We start from the raw sequence: 18,922 nt of genomic DNA on the forward strand, positions 1-18,922 counted from the left end.
TAATCGAATCATTTTGTATATTCTAGGACCTCTGACTTAGCAAATATGTTTTAGATTCAGTTTCTTATATATTTTAAAGATCCTGCCAGAATTTCCATTTCAATTAGGCTTACATTTAATCTATAGATGAACTCAGGGAAGAATTGCCATCTTTATGTCAAGTATTCCAGTTGATAGAATTGTATATTTATTTCTTTACTCTATCTTTAATTTCTCTGAGTCTTTTCCTTTTAACTTCCAGTGGACACATCTTATAAATTGCCAATTAAATTACTCCTAGAATTTTAATTTTATGCTTTTGTAAATGATGTTACTTTTTATTTTATTTTCTACCTGCCCATTGAGAGGTATAGCAGTAAATTTGACTTTTGTGTATTAACTTTGTGTCTTGCTACTTAATAAAATTACTTATTGTTTCTAGTATTCATTGTTTGGATTCCTTTGGATTATCTATATAGATGATCACATCATCTCTAGAAAAACAGAGTTCGACTTGTTCCTTTCGAATTTTATGTTCCGTTTCTTCTTTCTCATCTTTTTACACTGATATCTGGTCAAAGTTGAAAAGGAATGGTGACAAGTATAGACTTGCATTGTTTAAGATTTTAGGTAGAAATCATTATTATTATTTTTTCACCACTGAGCATTTGTCTTTCTCTTCTTAGTTTGCTGAGAGGTTTTCCATGAATTTTTAAAAGTTTTTTCACATGGTTTCTTTGCCTCTATTAAAATGATCATGTCTTTTCTTATATATTATTTTAATATAGTGAAGTGCATTAATTTTCATATATTAAACAAACCTTGCGTCCCTGGAATAACACACAATTTTTTCAAGCTGTACTACTCTGTTTTAACCAGGCTAAAACAAAGTTTATCAACGACTGATTTGACCTGATATTGCGTAAAGGAGGTCAAGATAGTTCTTTTCCTCCATATTAACTTGGTCAGTTACTTTTGTAAAGATTTAAAATGAGAGTGGATGGTACAGAGAGTCCCCGTGTACTTCCTTCCCAAACCCACAGTTTCCCGTGTGATTAACATTTTCTTTCAGTATGGTGCATTTGTTACAAGTGAAGAACAACCAATATTGACACTTTATCAGTAACTAAAATTAATTTTGTTAGGATTCATGCTTTGTGCTGTACGGTTGTATGGATTTTGACAAATGCATAATATTGTGTATCCACGATTACAATAGTGTGCAGAGTAATTTTTCTGCCCTAAAAGTCCTTGTTTTCCACATATTCATCCCTCCTCCCCTCTCCCCAAAACCACTGGCAACCACGGATCTTTTTAATGTCTCTGTAGTTTTGCCTTTTCCAAAATGCCATTTAAGTGGAGTGATATAATATGTAGACTTTTCAGTCCGACTTCTTACCCTGCGAAATATAAATTTAAAGTTCCTCCATGGTGTTTTTTGTGGCTTGATAGCTCATTTATTTTTTTCTATGAAAATATCCCAGTGTGTGCATGTACCGCAGTTTTTTCATCCGTTCGTCTATTGAAAGACCCATTTTCTGACTCACAGCATTTTCCTTCTTTCTGAAGAACTTCTTAATGTTTCTAACAAGGCAAGTTTATTTTCTGAGTCTGTTTAAGAATTATATTTGTCTTTCTTCAGACGTTAGAAGTTTCTTTGTGGGAAGTTGCTTACTCAACAAAAAATTTTTTATTATTTTTCATGCATATAGAGATATTCAGATTTTCTATTTCTTCATGGGTCATTTGTATCTTTCAAATAGTTTGCATATTTCATCCAAGTAGTCAAATTTTCTGGCATAAAATTTAATACCATCTCTTTATTATCTTTTTAATGTCTTAATAACTATGGAAGTTCCCTCCTCCATTCTCCATACTATTAATTTTTGCCTTTGCTCATATTTGTATTAGCCTAATTAGAAGTTCATCCCTCTTATTGATATTTTTAAATAATCAGTTTTTCATTTTATTAATTTTCTTCATTGTTTTTCTATTTTCTATTCCATTGATTCCTGTTCTTTATTAGTTTCTTTTATTTGTTTACCTTTTGTATAATTTCCCCCCCCCTTTTTAAAGTGTTTTAACCAGGAATGTCAGACCATTGATTTTATGACATTTGTCTTCTCCAATATTATCATATATGGCTTTATTTTACCTTGTAAACACTACTGTATCTGGATTTCAACCATTTTGAATGTTGTATTTTTACCATTACGCCTGTTGAAATATTAAGAAAATATTGTGAGAAACTTTCACAATATTTTCTTAATATTGTGCTCAAGCAGAGGGGACACTTCTCTGCAAAATGAGTATGTAAGCCCTCGGAACAAACCAATGTAGAGATGCCAGTGTGGAATGTCACTGAGAAGTTCAAACAAAGACCATGAGAAATGGAAAATCTCTTACAGGCTGCATGAGACCTGGAGACAGAACACAATGTGAGTTGACCTTGGAAGATATGACAAATATCTGCATGACTAAGCTCTGAGCTTGGCACAAGGAAAATGGATGACACCAATAGAAAAGATCACAGGCCTTTCCTTAATATTTTTGATGTGGTAAGCATCAAGGCCTTGATCATCATGTGGGAGGAGAAGGGAAAGGAACGTTACTGTAACTAAATGTTTTCCTATTCCAGGTTGGGTCAATTTGAGTGCAATTACTTCCACTTAGGACAGTAAACTTTGTGGCGTTGCCTGCTTCTGAGTCTTGAGGAGCAATTTTCACTGGTTAAATTTTGCAAACAAAACCAGCAATGTATAAAATAACCATACTGAAAATCTCTTAACAAAGCATTAATATCAATCTCTGCGTGTGGACTCAACTGATTTATGACAAACAAGTTCTAACTGTTTGAGCAAACTGACCTAGAGACAAGCAACTCCAGTCACTGTTGATTTGGGGCATGCTGCCGGTTTATGAAGAATGAGAAATGACCCTGCAGAATACTTTATAGTGCTGGGGCAGATAAAATGCAGGCAGTATTTTGCGCAGAAAAAAAGGGGCAATAAAAGGAGCTTTATTAGAGGTTGTCAATAAAATAATCATTTTTTTCTCTAATTGCAAGGATAATGCTGAGAAAAGGAAGTTCAAAGACAATGATATTAAGGCCCTGTATTTCAGATTCTAGATTCATTTTACAAAGTGGACAATTTTACGGAAAGAAGATTCACAAAGAATTAAAGTTTGGACAAAATCCAGCATTACGATTTTCCACAAAATCTTGAGCAAAACAATAAGCACTGTGCTTTTTCTTAGACCCATGCGGCATGATGCAATCTGTACAATGCATTAGCTTTGTAATAAGAAGCTTCAGATCCACGAGTCAGTGGTTAGCACTCTTGACCTATGATGTGGTAGGTACCTAAACCCATCCCAGTATAGCGATTTAGACGGTGTTGTGGCACAGAGCTGGCTGTGGGCATGGCCTTCAGAAGAGAACATCGTGACAGTGCCTTTGGCACTTTATTCCTAAGTAATCTGTTAACCTATCAACACATTTCACTATATGATCTTTGGAATAATGAAACTTTAATTATTCAGATACCTTCAAAAATTGGAACCTCACACACTTCATGCATTTTAGATATGTGATGAATGTTTGGCAGACTGAGAATTAGTAGCCTTGAGTACTCATAAACTGGGGATGCACTGGGGCATTTTCATTGGCCCACTAAGGGGAAAAGAGGAGAGGGCCGCTCTACTTTCTCACACATTGTACAGTGAACAAGAGAAAGCATGCTTCTCCACCTGAGTAAATTAACCTAAGCCTGATCTTGCTTAGTTTACAAGAGAAAATTTTCCAACAATTGTTAAGAGTAGAGGAGAATGTCGTGCCAGTTATAAAGTTTCCCCAAATCATATAGCCAACAATGCTTTACCACAGGTCTTCAAAAGATCTTTTCCCTTCTCAACACTTTGCCACTTGCTCATTTCCAAAAACAGTTCTGCTGCTGCTGGCAAATTCTCTGTGCTCCTGTAAAAGGCCTAGTCTCCTGAGCCACAGAAACACGCGCTGTAAAATGGGAGAACATTTGCTTTCACTTCTCTAAGAAACATCCATGTACTATAAGGATTAAATCCATATCCATTTGTTTAAAAGTTCTATCTCCCAAAGCCAAATGGTTACACCCTAAGATGGGCACCTAAGTTAGTCAGGGTGGACCACTGAGACATCTCCCTAGGGACTGTCGTTTCAAGGAGAAATAAGACGCAAGGGTTGGAGACACCTCTAGTTGGTAAAAGCCAAAACCATGAGGCTGTCTGACTCCCGGAGAGATTATTTACATGCCAAAGGGTTCGGTTAGGATTCAGGCCCATTATATTTCAGGAGGGAACAACTGCCCCCTTCCCCTTTATAAGCAGAAGTGTGTCATTTTCCCCCATATCTTGCCTATGAAGTGTCCAGCTACTCATTAGGATAACTGACCTGGCTCTCATCAGGTTGCTCTAGGGGTAAGGACTAGGGCAACGGGCACCAACAGACATATTACTTACTGGGAGGCATTTCATGAGAAATCTGTCTCTTATCTAGAATACCCTATGTACACATTCAGGATTAAATTAATAAAAATGAATGTTAAAAGCCGGTGAGAGCTATCTTTCACCATTGCCTTTATTTCCTCCTGTTCTCCTTTTCTGGTTTAAATTGCCCCAGAAAAATATTTTCTATTTAGAGACAAATTGTACATTTTAATATGATATTTAAATTATGTAAGCCTATTTACATTTTTACATTTGATATCTTTTTTTTAACAACAAAAGGAATATCATGGGAATATTTCTTCCATGGGATCGTGGAAACCTGTGCTTTAGTATCTCATCCGCAACAATTAATCCTGGCTCTACATCTCAAGGATTGTGTGACACGAGAAAAGAGTTAGTTCCTCCTCTGAGGGAGTGATAGCAATTTTAATTGCCTTTAGATTGGTATAACGATAAAAATAAAAATTTAGCCATAAATTCACCAAAGAATTCATAGCACATATTCAGAATTTAATAAATGGAAGAACCCTTTGTTTGCTAATAGAAATTGTTAGTACTTTAAATTAAGTTAGAATTAAAACTTGGAAGTGAAGGAATACTTCACTTGCTGGTGAGTAGATACACATAAAGACACTTCTCTGAACATCAGCACTCTTTTGTTTCTTTTCAATTATTTTATTGAGGTCATAGTGGGGGTTATAACATTGTGTAATTTCATGGTACATTATTGCTTATCAGTTTCTGTATAGACTGCATCATGCTCACCACTAATAGTCTAGTTTTTATCTGTCACTATACATATGTGCCTGTTTACCCGTTTTTTCCAGCCCTCCAACCCTTCTCCTCTGGTAACCACTGATGTGTTCTCTTTGTCCATATGTTTGTTTGTCTTCCACATGCGAGGGAAATCATGCAGTATTGGTTTTTCTCTGTGTGGCTTGCTTCCATGTCTTGGCTATTGTGAATAATGCTGCAGTGAACATAGGGATTTATAAACCTCTTTGAATTGTTGACTTCAAGTTCTTTGGATAAACATCCTGTAGCGGGATAGGTAGGTTGTTTGGTATTCTATTTTTAACTTTTTGAGAATTCTTCATACTGTTTTCCATAGTGGCTACACCAGTTTGCATTCCGACCAGGAGTATATGAGTATTCCTTTTGCTCCGCATCCTCTCCAAGATTTTTTACATTTTGTTTTGGTAATTATAGCCGTTCTGATCAGCGTAAGGTGATATCTCATAGTTTTGATTTTCATTTCCCCAATAATTAGTGATGTTCAACATTTTTTCATGTGTCTGTTGGCCATCTGGATATCTTCTTTGGAAAAATGTCTGTTCATATCCTTTGGAGCAGAAATAAAGAAATGGAAAGATATTCAATGTTATGGATTGGAAGAATACACATAGTTTCAATGCTCAGGGGCTGGCCAGGGGGTGCAGTGGTTAAGTGCACATGTTCTGCTTTGGCAGCCCAGGGTTTGCCGGTTGGGATCCCGGGTATGGACATGGCACTGCTTGGCCATACTGTGTTAGGCATCTCACATATAAAGTCGAGGAAGGTGGGCACGGATCTTAGCTCAGGGCTGGTCTTCCTCAGCAAAAAGAGGAGGATTGGCAGCAGACATTAGCTCAGAGCTAATCTTACTCCAAAAAAAAAGTCCATATTAGTGAAAGCAATCTACAGATTCAATGCAATCACAGTCAGAACCAAAGTGGAGGCATCACAATCCCTGACTTCAAAGAATACTGCAAAGCTATAGTAATCAAAACAGCATGGTGCTGGCACAAAAACAGACACATAGATCAATAGAATAGATTTGAAAGCCCAGAAATAAAACCACACATCTATGGGCAGCTAATCTTTGACAAAGGAGCTGAGAACATACAATAGAGAAAGGAAAGTCTCTTCAATAAACGGTGTTGGGAAAACTGGACAGTCCCATGCAAAAGAATGAAAGTAGACCATTATCTTACACCATACACAAAAATTAACTCAAAATGGATTAAAGACTTCAATGTAAGATCTGAAACCATAAAACTCCTAGAAGAAAATATAGGCAGTACACTGTTTGACATCAGTCTTAGCAGCATCTTTTTGAATACCGTGTCTACTCAGACCTGGGAAATAAAAGAGAAAATAAACAAATGGGACTATGTCAGACTAAAAACCTTCTGCAAGCAAAAGAAACCATGAACAAAATGAAAAGACAGCCCACCAACCAGGAGAATATATTTGCAAATCAAGGGGTTGATTTCCAAAATATACAAAGAACTCATACCACTCAATGACAAAAAAAGAAACAAACTGATCAAAAAATGGGCAGAGGGTACACACAGACATTTTCCCAAAGAAGTAGTCCTGTTTCTTTACCATGCAAATCCAATATCTTCCACCGTAGTATCGTTTCTATTACTCTCAGAAAACAAGGATCTTTATGGAGGAACGTGGAGGGGACTCATACTACTCTTTTACATTACTATTATTTTTCTCTTCATGGATTGCTGCTGATGCTGCTGCTAATTGTCTCTTAACCAATGCTGTCTGATATTTCTCTTTGTCTATCTGAATTTCTTCCTCTTCTAATAATCTACTTGCACAGGCGGTCATGGGTCCTGAAGTAGCTCTGCTGCCCCCAGGAAAGTGGTTCTTGATTTCAAACACATTCTTGCTTCATCAGAGAACACAACCAATGATATGGAGTTCAAGGTTTGAGGCTGGAAAGGCAAAGTCCCACAGTAATGTTTAGGTGTTTCTTTTAGTGCACGCCTAACTCTTCAACACATCTTCACACGTGATAATTTCCAAAGCTTCCTGAATAGCAATGTAAATCAGGTTCCTGTTCTTTCTATAGGAATCTATGTTTTCATGCAAATTAAAGGATATGGTTTCTTATTAATGCTCAGTGTCCCTGAATATTAGCAAGCAATCAGAAGCTGAACTACCTGGTATAAATTAGAGAGATCAAAAAAGGATGATGAACTAATTTGTGAGTGTATGTAGCCAAATCTCATCTTTTACAGAAAACATATTCTATGGCACTTGCAATTAGAATAACTATTTTCCCTGAACTGAGATAAACCTTTGTTCTATTAGATATAGAAGGCCACTTTTATCTGGAAAAAATAGGAGGGAAAAATGAGAATTTTAAGTTGGAGTTGAAAAATAGTGGGTTAAAAGTTAAGAGAACAGAGTGGAAGTATTTGTACTTGATCTGCTAAGGATACAAGCTTAACTGCATTTAGAAAAAGGGCTTGGCCTGCTGTGAAGTCACCATGGACACGGTGAAGATTACAAAATGAGTATTAAGTTTCAAAATGATTTACTCAGATCAAAATTATTAAGTAAAATTTTAAAACTTATTTGTCAAACATGTAAGAAACTCTGTGTCTTTGGAAACATAATCATATTATTGATATGGGGATCATAAATTTTAACTACTATTATTAGAATGGTATTCACCATGAAATAATATACCACTGAGAAAAAAATATAGTGAAGGAGTCTTTAAAAAGTTTCTATAACATAAGAAATTATGGAATGAAGATCTTCCATAGAGTCATATTAGTTCTGAAATAACATGGGTGAAATGTTATTGATTTTTATCTGTTGTAAATATTCCATCATATTTATTTCATTTTAGGGAAGAAACGCATATTCCTAAGAGTTGCTGAATATTAACAGCTATTTTCCCCATAAGGTATTAAACTCAGCAGCCACGAATCCATCTCCTCCAAGAGTTAACAGAAATCTTATCTTTATCGTTGTGGACAGATTATTTTACACATTTCCTCCTTATGAATAAGAATTATCAATTCGATATTTTTTCCCCAAAGAACACATTGTCAGTCTAGGAACTAGAAGGCAGATACCTTGATTTTTGTTTAAGGCATTAATTTACCTAAAATTTATTTGAGTCTATTTTTAAGAAAATGAGGAAAATAGTTTTGTATGGAAACCAGTAGAAGATAATAAATACTAAGGATGAATTCAAATGTTATAAAATGTTCTCACATCTACAATTAAAATAGTTGAGTTTGTATTTTCACTCTGCATTACAGTCCATCTATCTAGACTGTGGAAGTTACGTTGTGATTTTCACAATTTTGTGTCTCTGGGTAGTTGCAAACTTGATGTTTAAAACTGAGTGTGCAATGTAACAATCATACCATAGTAGCTCTATTTTACTGAGCGAGTACTAGGCTCCAGGCCCTGAGATAAACGCTTTGTCTGAGCTATAAATCACCTCTTCCTTGGACAGCATAGTGTATTATGCACTCAGATCTTTATATGATGATAAGAACCTGGAGGCTGAAGGTGTTTAAGAGATTTATCTGAGGTCACACCCTAATAAGTGGCAGGACATGGATTAACAATCGCATCTATATGACTCACAACCTATTCTTCATACTCTACATTCTGCTTTTTCCATTAGTTAGAGAAATTGTAGATCTTAAGTAGTTTAAAAAGAAATGTGGAGTTACAAATTTTATTCAAGGCCAGAGGTCCACGATGCTTCTTCGAGAAACGGATGTTTATGTGTAATAACCTGCTCTAAGCAGGTGACCACGTCATTAGTCAGAATTGCTCCCTAACTGCTGTGGCCAGGTGAGGGTTAGTGGCGTTTTTCAGGATCTTATGGCACTACTAGAGGAGAGATCCATTTTTCAACTGACATTGCCAGGAAAAATTTAAAATACACCTCCTACCCTGCCAACATGTTGAACTTTGACCCAGGTGTATCTACATAGAGAATCCAAACAAACAAAAACCCATATGGGCTCAACCATAGAACTCGTTGCTTGATTAAACAGAACTAAATTTTACCCCGACTCTTCAATTCCAAGAACAGGCAGACTGGAATTGGCAAAGCCTTCTTCAGAAATCAAAGGACAATTTGCCGCTTAAAGAACTATGCACTGAACAACGTAATAAACAACCACAATTTCAGTAATAAGTTTCCTGACACAACAGACTGGCACTTTGCACAGTCGTAATGAGAAAACAGCAGCTGAGGAACCGCAGAAAAGGAGCTAGACTTTACTGGAATACAGATTATACTGAGCTAATTAATGATTTTCACAAATGCCTTGTTGATTAGATATTAAAGTAAAAATCCCTTATATAATTTCTATATTTAGGGACACCATATAATTTTTCATCCAAGCCAGGATTTTTCCGATAATGAAGAAAGCTCTATATTTATTTTTCTAAGACAACAGGAGGAAAGACGGGCTCACTTGAGCAAAGCAGGAGACACGATTCTTTTATTTATAGTTGTCACGTATTAGTGTGTAGAATCAAGAAGTCAAAAAATGCCTTGGAGTTGGAGAAATCATGACTTCTAATACTGGGTCAACCTTCAGTTGTGTGATTTTGGGTGAGTTAATTACTTTCACTGAAAAAGGAAGAGAAGAAAAATACCTAACTTGAAGGCTTGTGAGAATTAAAAATTATATCTATAACATAATTAACACAGTGCCTGGCTTGTTTAAAATACTCAATAAGTAGACATATTTAGAATCCTACTTCTCATTGTGTAGCTTAATTTATTATCATCAATCTATTTGTAATATTAATGTAGCTCTGAGTGTTGGGATCCTATGTTTTGAAACTTGAAAGGGATAGAAAGCTCTGACTCTAATGTACCAAACTTCTACGCTCAGATCGGTCAAAAGTAAATCATACTGGGCCGGCTCCGTCGCCGAGTGGTTAAGTTTGTGCGCTCCGCTGCAGCGGCCCAGGGTTCGGATCCTGGGTGCGGACATGGCTCCACTCGTCAGGCCACTTTGAGGCGGCGTCCCACATCCCACAACGAGAAGGACCTACAACTAAGATATACAACTATGTACAGGGGGGTTTGGAGAGATAAAGCAGAAAAAAAAAAGTAAATAGTACTCCTTAAAAATTCTGTCTTCATAAGATTAATTGTATATAGGTGTATTGAGTCTAAGGATCAAAGTAGTGATATTCTACTTTGACTAGTGAAAAGCAATAGGATGTCCATATTAATATGATTAGAAGGAAACATCAGAATTAAATTGGTTTAATAAAGTCCAATTCATTCAATAATCTGAAGCAAAAATGTACTATTTTAGTATATAAATAAAATAAGAAAGTGATATTAGGTATAGTTAAGAAATAGAATAAACACTGAACTTCAGTTAATTAATACATGTGAAATAGATTTTAGAAACATGGATTTAAGATATGAAAACTTCAGAACAGTAAAGTGGAATTAGTTTCCAATTTTCAAGATTTACTTCACCTCTTGGAAGCCAAAGCCAGTGATTTTTTTTTAATGGTTAGGGACCTATATCCACATTCAGGTATGTCTATAAGTGTTGTTTGCTTTTGTTTTTGCATAGACTATATATTATTTGCTTCTCAGCATTTAATATAATGACAATTGTGTAATTCCAAGACTAAGAAATTTAATGGGGCAAATTCTTAGTTAAAATATTCTCTCTTACTTTGTTTTTAATCAACTATAAGCTAAAGGATCAAAACTGTAACAGAAAACGTAAAAAGCGTACATGTTATTTTCCTAGGATAACGCTCTTACAACTTGTGTATTCTCATAGCTATAACACAGCATAGGAAAGTACAAACGAGGTGATCTATTTTTTTCAAGAAAGTTTTAAAGATATACAATTTAAGGGCATAGTTTCTTCCTTTTTCACAGTGCAATCCATTTGCCAACCCTTTTAGCCTTTCCCTTTTCAGAACCCTGAACAACCAAGCTACATCTTACTGTGAACAAATTAGTTTTGACACCTTGAGACATTTAATTATTTGCAAAAGTGAGTCAGATGAAGGTGAAGTTGAGAGAAATGTTTTAAGCTCTAGGAAGATATATATGCTCAAAATTCCGTTAGTGAAAAGTCCATAAATAAACATAATGGAAATGTACAAATAAAGTTTCAAATTTTTAGGAAATGAACATATTACAAAATAGAAATGTAAGGTTTAGCAGGTCATCAGAGTTTTTACATCCTACTATTCAGAAGTCTTTTTCAGAGGTGCAGGAAATCTCAGAGAACGAAGTGAATGTGGTGTTCATTCAGCGCAGCCACTCATTTTACAGTGGCGGGATCTGAGGTGCAGAGAGGGTAAGGGATTTGCCTGGAGGTTAGGGTCACTTGCCAGTGTCTATTAAATTCAGTGAGAGAAACAACATCTAGGTTTCTTATTTGCCCTATATTATTTTATTAATTTCATTTGCCAATAACAATAGCAATTTAGGGGAATCTGAAGTCTGATGCTATGGATAACCTTTTTAATGAGCAAGTTGTGCTAATTAAATTTGTATAATCATAAAAACGGTATAGCTAATTTTTCCAAATACATCTATGGCTATGCTGATTTAAATGGCTATAATTCGAGAACTCTGAGAATTTTTAATCTATTAACTATTCCATTCATTTATTAATTAATAATTCGTAAATGTTTATTAAATGAACTATTTTGTGAATACGTGTGTGTGTGTGTATGTGTATTCTAAAGTTTGTTTTCCCTTACAATTTTTACAATCTTAAAAAAGAGTTAGGGGCTGGCCCCACCGCCTGGAGGTTGAGTTTGGCACACTCCGCTTCAGTGGCCTGGGTTCTATTCCCGGGCACAGACCTACACCACTCATCAGCAGCCATGCTGTGGCAGCAACCCACACACAAAATACAGGAAGATTGGCACAGATGTTAACTCAGAGTGAATCTTCCTCAATAAAAAGAAAGCAAAAGAAAGATCGCCTTCTTCTGAGAGTGATAATTAGTTGAATTTGGTACATAAAATTAATATTTCAATTGATGTTTATTCATATTCATCCATGTAAGTTAAAATGTTTTAAGATATGAGATGCAAAATATGTCATGAAAACACATTTTTTTTGTATTTTTGGCCTGTCAATATATTTAAGATATAATGTGAAATATAATTAAGCTTTTTGCATTAAAGTGTATGAGAAACATTATCACATCATTTTTATCATACTTATAAGTGTAGGTATATTCAGCTTGAAACTGTTAAAAGTAAGTCTAGATAAGTCTAGGCAGAAGTGTCAATAGAAAAATACAAGCAGAAATATATAAATATCATATAATAAAAGAGACTATAAGTCTAGGACAAAATGTCCTTTTTCTATATGCTGATTTTTTTCTGTTCACAATTCACACATGAATATTCTGCATACATTATATTCCTTAATATTGAAATACTTGGAAATTTTCTTTAAACGTGCCCAAATTCAAAGTTACTAATTGTTTTAATGAAGACATTCCCTACTATTTTCTAAATGAAAAGGGGTAATGTTATTTTAGAAATAGTGCGGACTTTCCTCCTTTTGTGATAATTCGTCTGGCTTACTTTTCATAGTCATTTTCATTTTCCGTTTCATTACAGTATTATGAAATGTTTACAGAATCCCCCACTATAATAAAAAGATTGGTAGATTTCTAATCGCTTTAAGTGATGCATACACGTATCTTTGTTTTGTAAAATATATTTAAAAAATACTCCTTTTTTAATGCTGAATGATGAAGTTGTAGAACTACTCCCACATCCAGGAAGCTGTGGATTATCCACGTATCTAGCTGTGCATAGCTCTATAGATTTATTCTTTGTCTATTTATTGCATCGTTGAAATGTTTTTACAGAAAGAATTCTCTTAGCAAGATTATAATAAAAATTACTTCGACTTTTGAAGAACAGAGTCTTTCATGATTAATGACACACAAAGTTCTGCTCGAAGTTTCCTTAACATCTCAATAAAGTATTTTGATATTTTACAATTATTCTGATGCTATAGAATCACATGTGATTTGTTTTCTATTTAATTATTTTTATTAATTTCTATTAAGGTAATTTTCCATTTATTTGTTTGAAAAATTCTATGTTCACAGTTAATTTGAACAAAACTTTATTTACTTCTCTAGGAAGGAAAATAGGGAAAATTGTCAACATGTTATATAACTAAGGACAATATTCAACACATTAAACAAAGATGGGAGTAGTCATCTTTTTCAGACAATAACTAGCAGCAAATACTTCGATACTATAATTGACATCCATAAACTACTTTCCTTGAAGCATCTAAAAGTAATTTGTAGAAATTACTTAATTAGCCTCTCAGCAGTTCCCGGCAGTGGATTGCATTGTAATTACAGTGCAATACAGTGCACACTATTGATGGAGAGCATGAGCGCAGATATCTGTACAGCGCTACATGTGCAAAGGAAGCCGGGACCCGGTCAATAGGAAACCCTGCACGGGCACATTCCTCACACTTGTTCGCTAAGGGGGACAGGTAACCAAGGTTGTTTTGTCTACTCTTCCTCCTCGTTAGTTTAGGTTTCCCCCGAAATATCTCACCGACTTTCACATTTTTTCTGTTCTCTTTGCTCTCTGTCACAGACCAAAAAATTTAGATGTTTTGAAAAATAACTCACTGAGAATAGACACTTCATGTTGTTTTCATAGGCTAAGAAAGAGGGAGAGACAGATACAGAGGGAGACACAGAGGGAAAGAGTACAAATTTAGGAAAAGTCATTGGCAAGTGAAATTAAATGCCCAAAGCATGAAAGCTTATAGAAAGTTCAGGAAATACTTCTTACATTTGATGAGTCCAGAGTGGACAATACATCAGAAGTGTACTAAATTGAGTAATTGGAACAAATGCTTCTTTCCTTTCTGTATCCAGGCAGTTGGTCACATAACCCTGCATTTTCTCCCTTTAGAGGCAGAGGTTATTCTCTAACCTTTGTCTTTGGACTGGGGCATGTGGTTCCCTGATTCAAAGGATGCTAGCAGACATTGTGCAAATTGAGGCTTAAAATGGACTTGCACAGTTGGACTTCCCTTCATGTGGTTCTTGTATTGCCACAGTGAGAAGATGTCTCTGGGGCCCATCCAGTGGCATAGCAGTTAACTTCGCGTGCTCCACTTCAGAGGCCCACGGTTTGCCTGTTCCGATCCTGGGTGTGGACCTACACACACTTCTCAAATCATGCTGTGGCAGGCATCCCACATATAAAGTAGAGGAAGATGGGCAAAGGTGTTAGTTCAGGGCCAATCTTCCTAGCAAAAAGAGGAGGTTTGGCGGTAGATGTTAGCTCAGGGCTAATCTTCCTCAAAAAATAAAAGAAGAAGAAGAAGAAGAAGATGCCTCTGCTAGCCTGCTGATACATAGAGTATGGGAGACAGATGAAAGAAACTGGCAATCTCCAGCTTGGAGCTAAGCCCAGATGAGCCCACCCTAAATAAACTTACGTACAAACGCACAGATGAAAATGAATGATTCCCATTTCAGGATCCAGAATTTTGGGGTAGTTTGTTTCACAATATTATTTTGGCAACATTTGACCGATATAGAATGACACAGTGGGAATTGTAAGTTAGATTCAAGATATAGAGAGACTTTTATTTTAGATTTCATTTTTCTATAAGAAACTGCTCATTTTTGCATTTGTATACGCATTCACATGTTAGGGATAAACTAAACAAGAGCTTTAATTTACAATTTGATTTCAGTGTCAGTATTTAGAAGGCTCTATTACATGGTGACTTCAACATTGTTTCTGGTCTTGACCTTAAGGAAACAGACAGCCAATTATTTCTCCAGCCAAAATGGCTTCACCTGGGATCAGCAAAGAACTGCAATTTGGAGTCTGCAACTATGGCAAGCCACATGCAAGTCCTGAGCAACAAGGGGAGGAGAAACCCTGTTATAGAGGGGCAAAGAAAGTTGGGAGAGCTATTGTAAGCAAAAAGCCCATTGGAGGAGACTGGGAGATCAAAGCGTGGCGGCTTTTCATTGGCTGTGTTGTGACAGTCTCTCCTTGGCTATTACTGGGCAGGAAGAGGAAGTCTTCTTCCTGTTGGGCTCTGCAGTGGTTAATACATGTGAGAGCTCTCCTTTCTGGCCTCTCAACTCTATTTTCAGTGAGGTTTCTGTTTATTGATTTTCACACTGCTATTGCTGATCGAGCATATTCTTGACTAATAACTGTGAAATCTTTTAGGTTACCTTCATTTCAAATTAGAATAAAACCCCAATACCATGAGCAAAGCTTGTTGATAAAATTATTGCTAATAGCTGTATATTGACTTTCAGATATTGGTGAAATATTTGAGTCACACAAATGTTAAAGCTCATGAAACAAGCATGATGAAGTCCATGAGTGAGGTAGGAATTGCAAAAATTTAATACATTTTTAAGCCTTTATTTGTGACTATCACATAGCCTAATGTTACAGAATTACTGAATGTGGGGAAGAAAGAAGCCCATTTTCATTATCTTTCCTCAAAGACAAGACACTACTTAAAAATGATAGTAAAAGCACATTTTCATGTAGCTACAATTTTTTTTCTGGGGATGAGACCTTTTAAGATGTACCTTAGCAATTGTATCTCAATAAAGCTGAAAAAAATTTTTGCCTTGTCACAAACTTGTACATGATGTTGAAAGAAAATGAAAAAGCAGCTACTTATGGTGTTTCTGATATGATACATCATGAAGTATATTTGCTAAAATATTTAATCTAAATATAATTAATTCCTTAAACCTTGTTTCTAAATTATAGGAAATAAATGGAATTAAGAAGAAATCATTAAGTAAATCCAGAAGCAGGACAAGCTATAAGACAACTGTCATTCGTTCATAAGAAATTGATGGCACAAAATAAAAAAGTTGAAGCAAGTTGAGAGTCAAAAAGTGACTAAGAAGATATAACAACCAAATTCAACGAGTGAAATTAAACTGTATCATATATCTAAAAATATTTATGAAGTCATTGTTGGAAAAACTCAGAGCATAAATATACTATCTAGGCATGAAGTATCATGGAATCTATATGTGAATTACAAGTGATTTAAAATGAATAAAAGAGATACAGAGAAAAAGAGAGAGAGGATTTCAACAATATCCAAAAAGTAAGTTTAAATCTCTACTCACACACGAAAAAACAAATACTGTACTTTGTAAATAATAACACAAACTAGGGACAAATTTTATTTTACAACCAGTCATAATCGATATGTTGCTGGAACCACTCGCTGACAGTCAAGGGGATTCTAATCTGCTACTTGCTCTAAAGTGCCCTTAACATTTTATATCAGGAAAGGTGCATTATTCAATGTGTGTAAAATAAAAGGTATGTCTTCGTAGTTAAAAATTCAGAGATTATCTGTCTATTTTGAAAACCAATCACATCCTTCTTTGGCCACATTTCTTGATTCATATTGTAAGGATGAGTTTTAATCAGGCAGCAGGCGTATGAGAAACACTAGAAGTAAAAGATCTAATGAGGATAACGATCCAAACTCAATTCAGGAAATGTTCGGAAAGCATCTTCCCTGAGCTATGAACCCTTTTACTTTGTGAGATTATTTGAATCAATCTACTTGACCACAAACAATGAAATCTTTCAAGTCCAAGTGTGGAAAAAAAGAGAAATCTTTGTCAAGTTCATTTACTATTAGAGAATTAGGACAAACAACCTGGTGGCAGCCACTTCAGAGCTGACCAAAATCTAATGTGGTTCTCCACACCCCTCTGGAGAAAGTGGGTATTATGTAGAATGTTGCCATCTTGTGCGTGCTATGAGATCCGGCAATGCTGAGAAATAATTTTCCTTTAAAAAATCTGACAAAAACAACTATTGTAATTTATATTTGATAAAAATTTTCTGCTTTTAGATTTAATTCTTAATCTCAGAAGCTTATTCTTTTTAGCAACGTTTGCCATTGATCTGGGCTTTGATGCGGAATTAATTTTAATATACACCCATTTCATTTGGTAAAAACGTATACTTGCAGCATCTCTAAATCATACAAATATAAAATTAATTATAAATATTAAATACATTATATTTAAATGCATATAACCATTTTTCAAACACCTTATTTAATTTTAAAATTGTTGACATTTTACTTTTTCAAATAAATTTTATCTAACTTTATCTTCTTCAAATATTCAAGTACGTCAAATAATTTTGTTATGCTAGCTTAATTTTACCTTGTTTTCCATTTCATTTTTAACATATTCAGTTTACCTGTATAAGTGTTCTAGTATTAGAAAGTCAAAGAAATTGGAAAGTTAGGATGCTTTCAAAGGGAAATTTAGTATTACTATCATCGATGGCAGTGATACTGTGAAGTATTAGAAATAACATACTAAATATTTGCAGATAGGGTGGCTATATAGAATGAGTCTTGAGTGACGTGTGATGCTTTAGTCATACACTTTATTGTATTTGCTCATCTCTCAGAGGTATTCGCTAAAACTGGGGCGCTAACCATGTGGAGAAATGCGCATTCTCCGTGCTTTAGAATTTCATTCCCTGTGTACCAAGTACAAAAACCTGTAGTTTTCTCAAGAAACTTTACCTTCAAACTCTCTACATAAAAGAGCATTATGAATATTTTTATCAGCTGTATTTCAGCATTAAGTAAATAACTCAAATAAAGATTGGCTTGGCGTGTAACCGGTTTTAAGTGTGTCTAGTGGAAATCAGAAAGGTCTTTTTCTTTAAATGATAGATTTGTGATCACTGACTTAGCCTCCGTATCTGTCACTGGTCTGTTCAGTTGTCTGTTTCCTCCTGAGTGAGACTGGGTAGGTTGTTGCTAGGAACTTACTCAGTCTGCTGGGTCACCCAGTGTGTTAGTGAGCAAGAGGATGGAGGGTCTCTATGATCTTATTGCTGAAGCATCGATTGTGAGGCCTCCTCTTTCACTTCCCATTTACTTCACTTGATTGTTCTCTCTTTTTTTCTGTCAGGCGTTCTGTCTTCTAAGGGTTGGTCAATTTTATTTTTTCAAAAAATTGACTCATCCTTTTGATCTTTTGTCTTTCTCCTCTATTTCCTTTCTTCTGTTCTCACCTTTGTGACTTCCATCCTTCTGTTAGCTTTGGATTCAGTTTTCCCTTTTCCTAGTTCTGTGTGTTGTCACTTAGGTTGTCAATTTGAGGTCCTTCTTCTTTAAGACATTACAAGTTGATCACTGCAAACTTCCCTCAGTATTATTTTTGCTGCATCCCATAATTTTGGTGTGTTTTTAATTCTTTTTGTTTGTCTTGAGCTATTTTTTAATTTCTCTCTTGATTTCCTCTTTGACCTAATGTCTGTGTAAGAGGCTGCTGTTTAATTTCCATCTCTCAGGAATGATGCAGGTTTCTTCCCGATATTGATTTCTAGTCTCACGCCATTGTGTTCAAGACAGATGCTTGGTATGATTTCAATCGTCTTAATTTTGTTAAGATTTGTTTTGTGACCTCAAACGTGATCCCTTCTGGAAAATACTCTGTGTGCTCTTGAGAAGAAGGTGTATTCTGCTGCTCTTCAATAAAATGTTCTTAGTATTTAATGGCATTTATTTCTACCGTGTCCTTCTTTTCCGTCTGGATGTTCTATTCATTGTTGAAAGTTGGGTCTTGAATTCGCCGACTTTCAACTTGTATAATCT

The 18,922-nt window shown here is 35.3% G+C and overlaps 1 protein-coding gene across 4 annotated transcripts in view; it reads right to left on the reverse strand.

Moving 5' to 3' along the window:
• LOC139045286 (protein phosphatase 1L-like) overlaps window positions 1-18,922 on the reverse strand; it is a 359,044-nt gene that overhangs the window by 232,139 nt on the left and 107,983 nt on the right. Inside the window, exon 2 of one of the 4 annotated variants that reach the window (XM_070509702.1) lies at window positions 5,638-5,806. The exons of 2 other annotated variants lie outside the window; for them this stretch is intronic. In XM_070509702.1, coding sequence (XP_070365803.1) covers window positions 5,741-5,806 — 66 coding nt within the window. In that variant the 3' untranslated portion in view covers window positions 5,638-5,740. Of the gene's footprint in view, window positions 1-5,637; window positions 5,807-14,452; window positions 18,921-18,922 lie in introns of those variants that run through there. One more of the 4 variants, XM_070509704.1, reaches the window with a different exon arrangement.

The sequence above is a fragment of the Equus asinus genome, chromosome 5, assembly GCF_041296235.1.
Source record: "Equus asinus isolate D_3611 breed Donkey chromosome 5, EquAss-T2T_v2, whole genome shotgun sequence".
Classification (NCBI taxonomy): domain Eukaryota; kingdom Metazoa; phylum Chordata; class Mammalia; order Perissodactyla; family Equidae; genus Equus; species Equus asinus.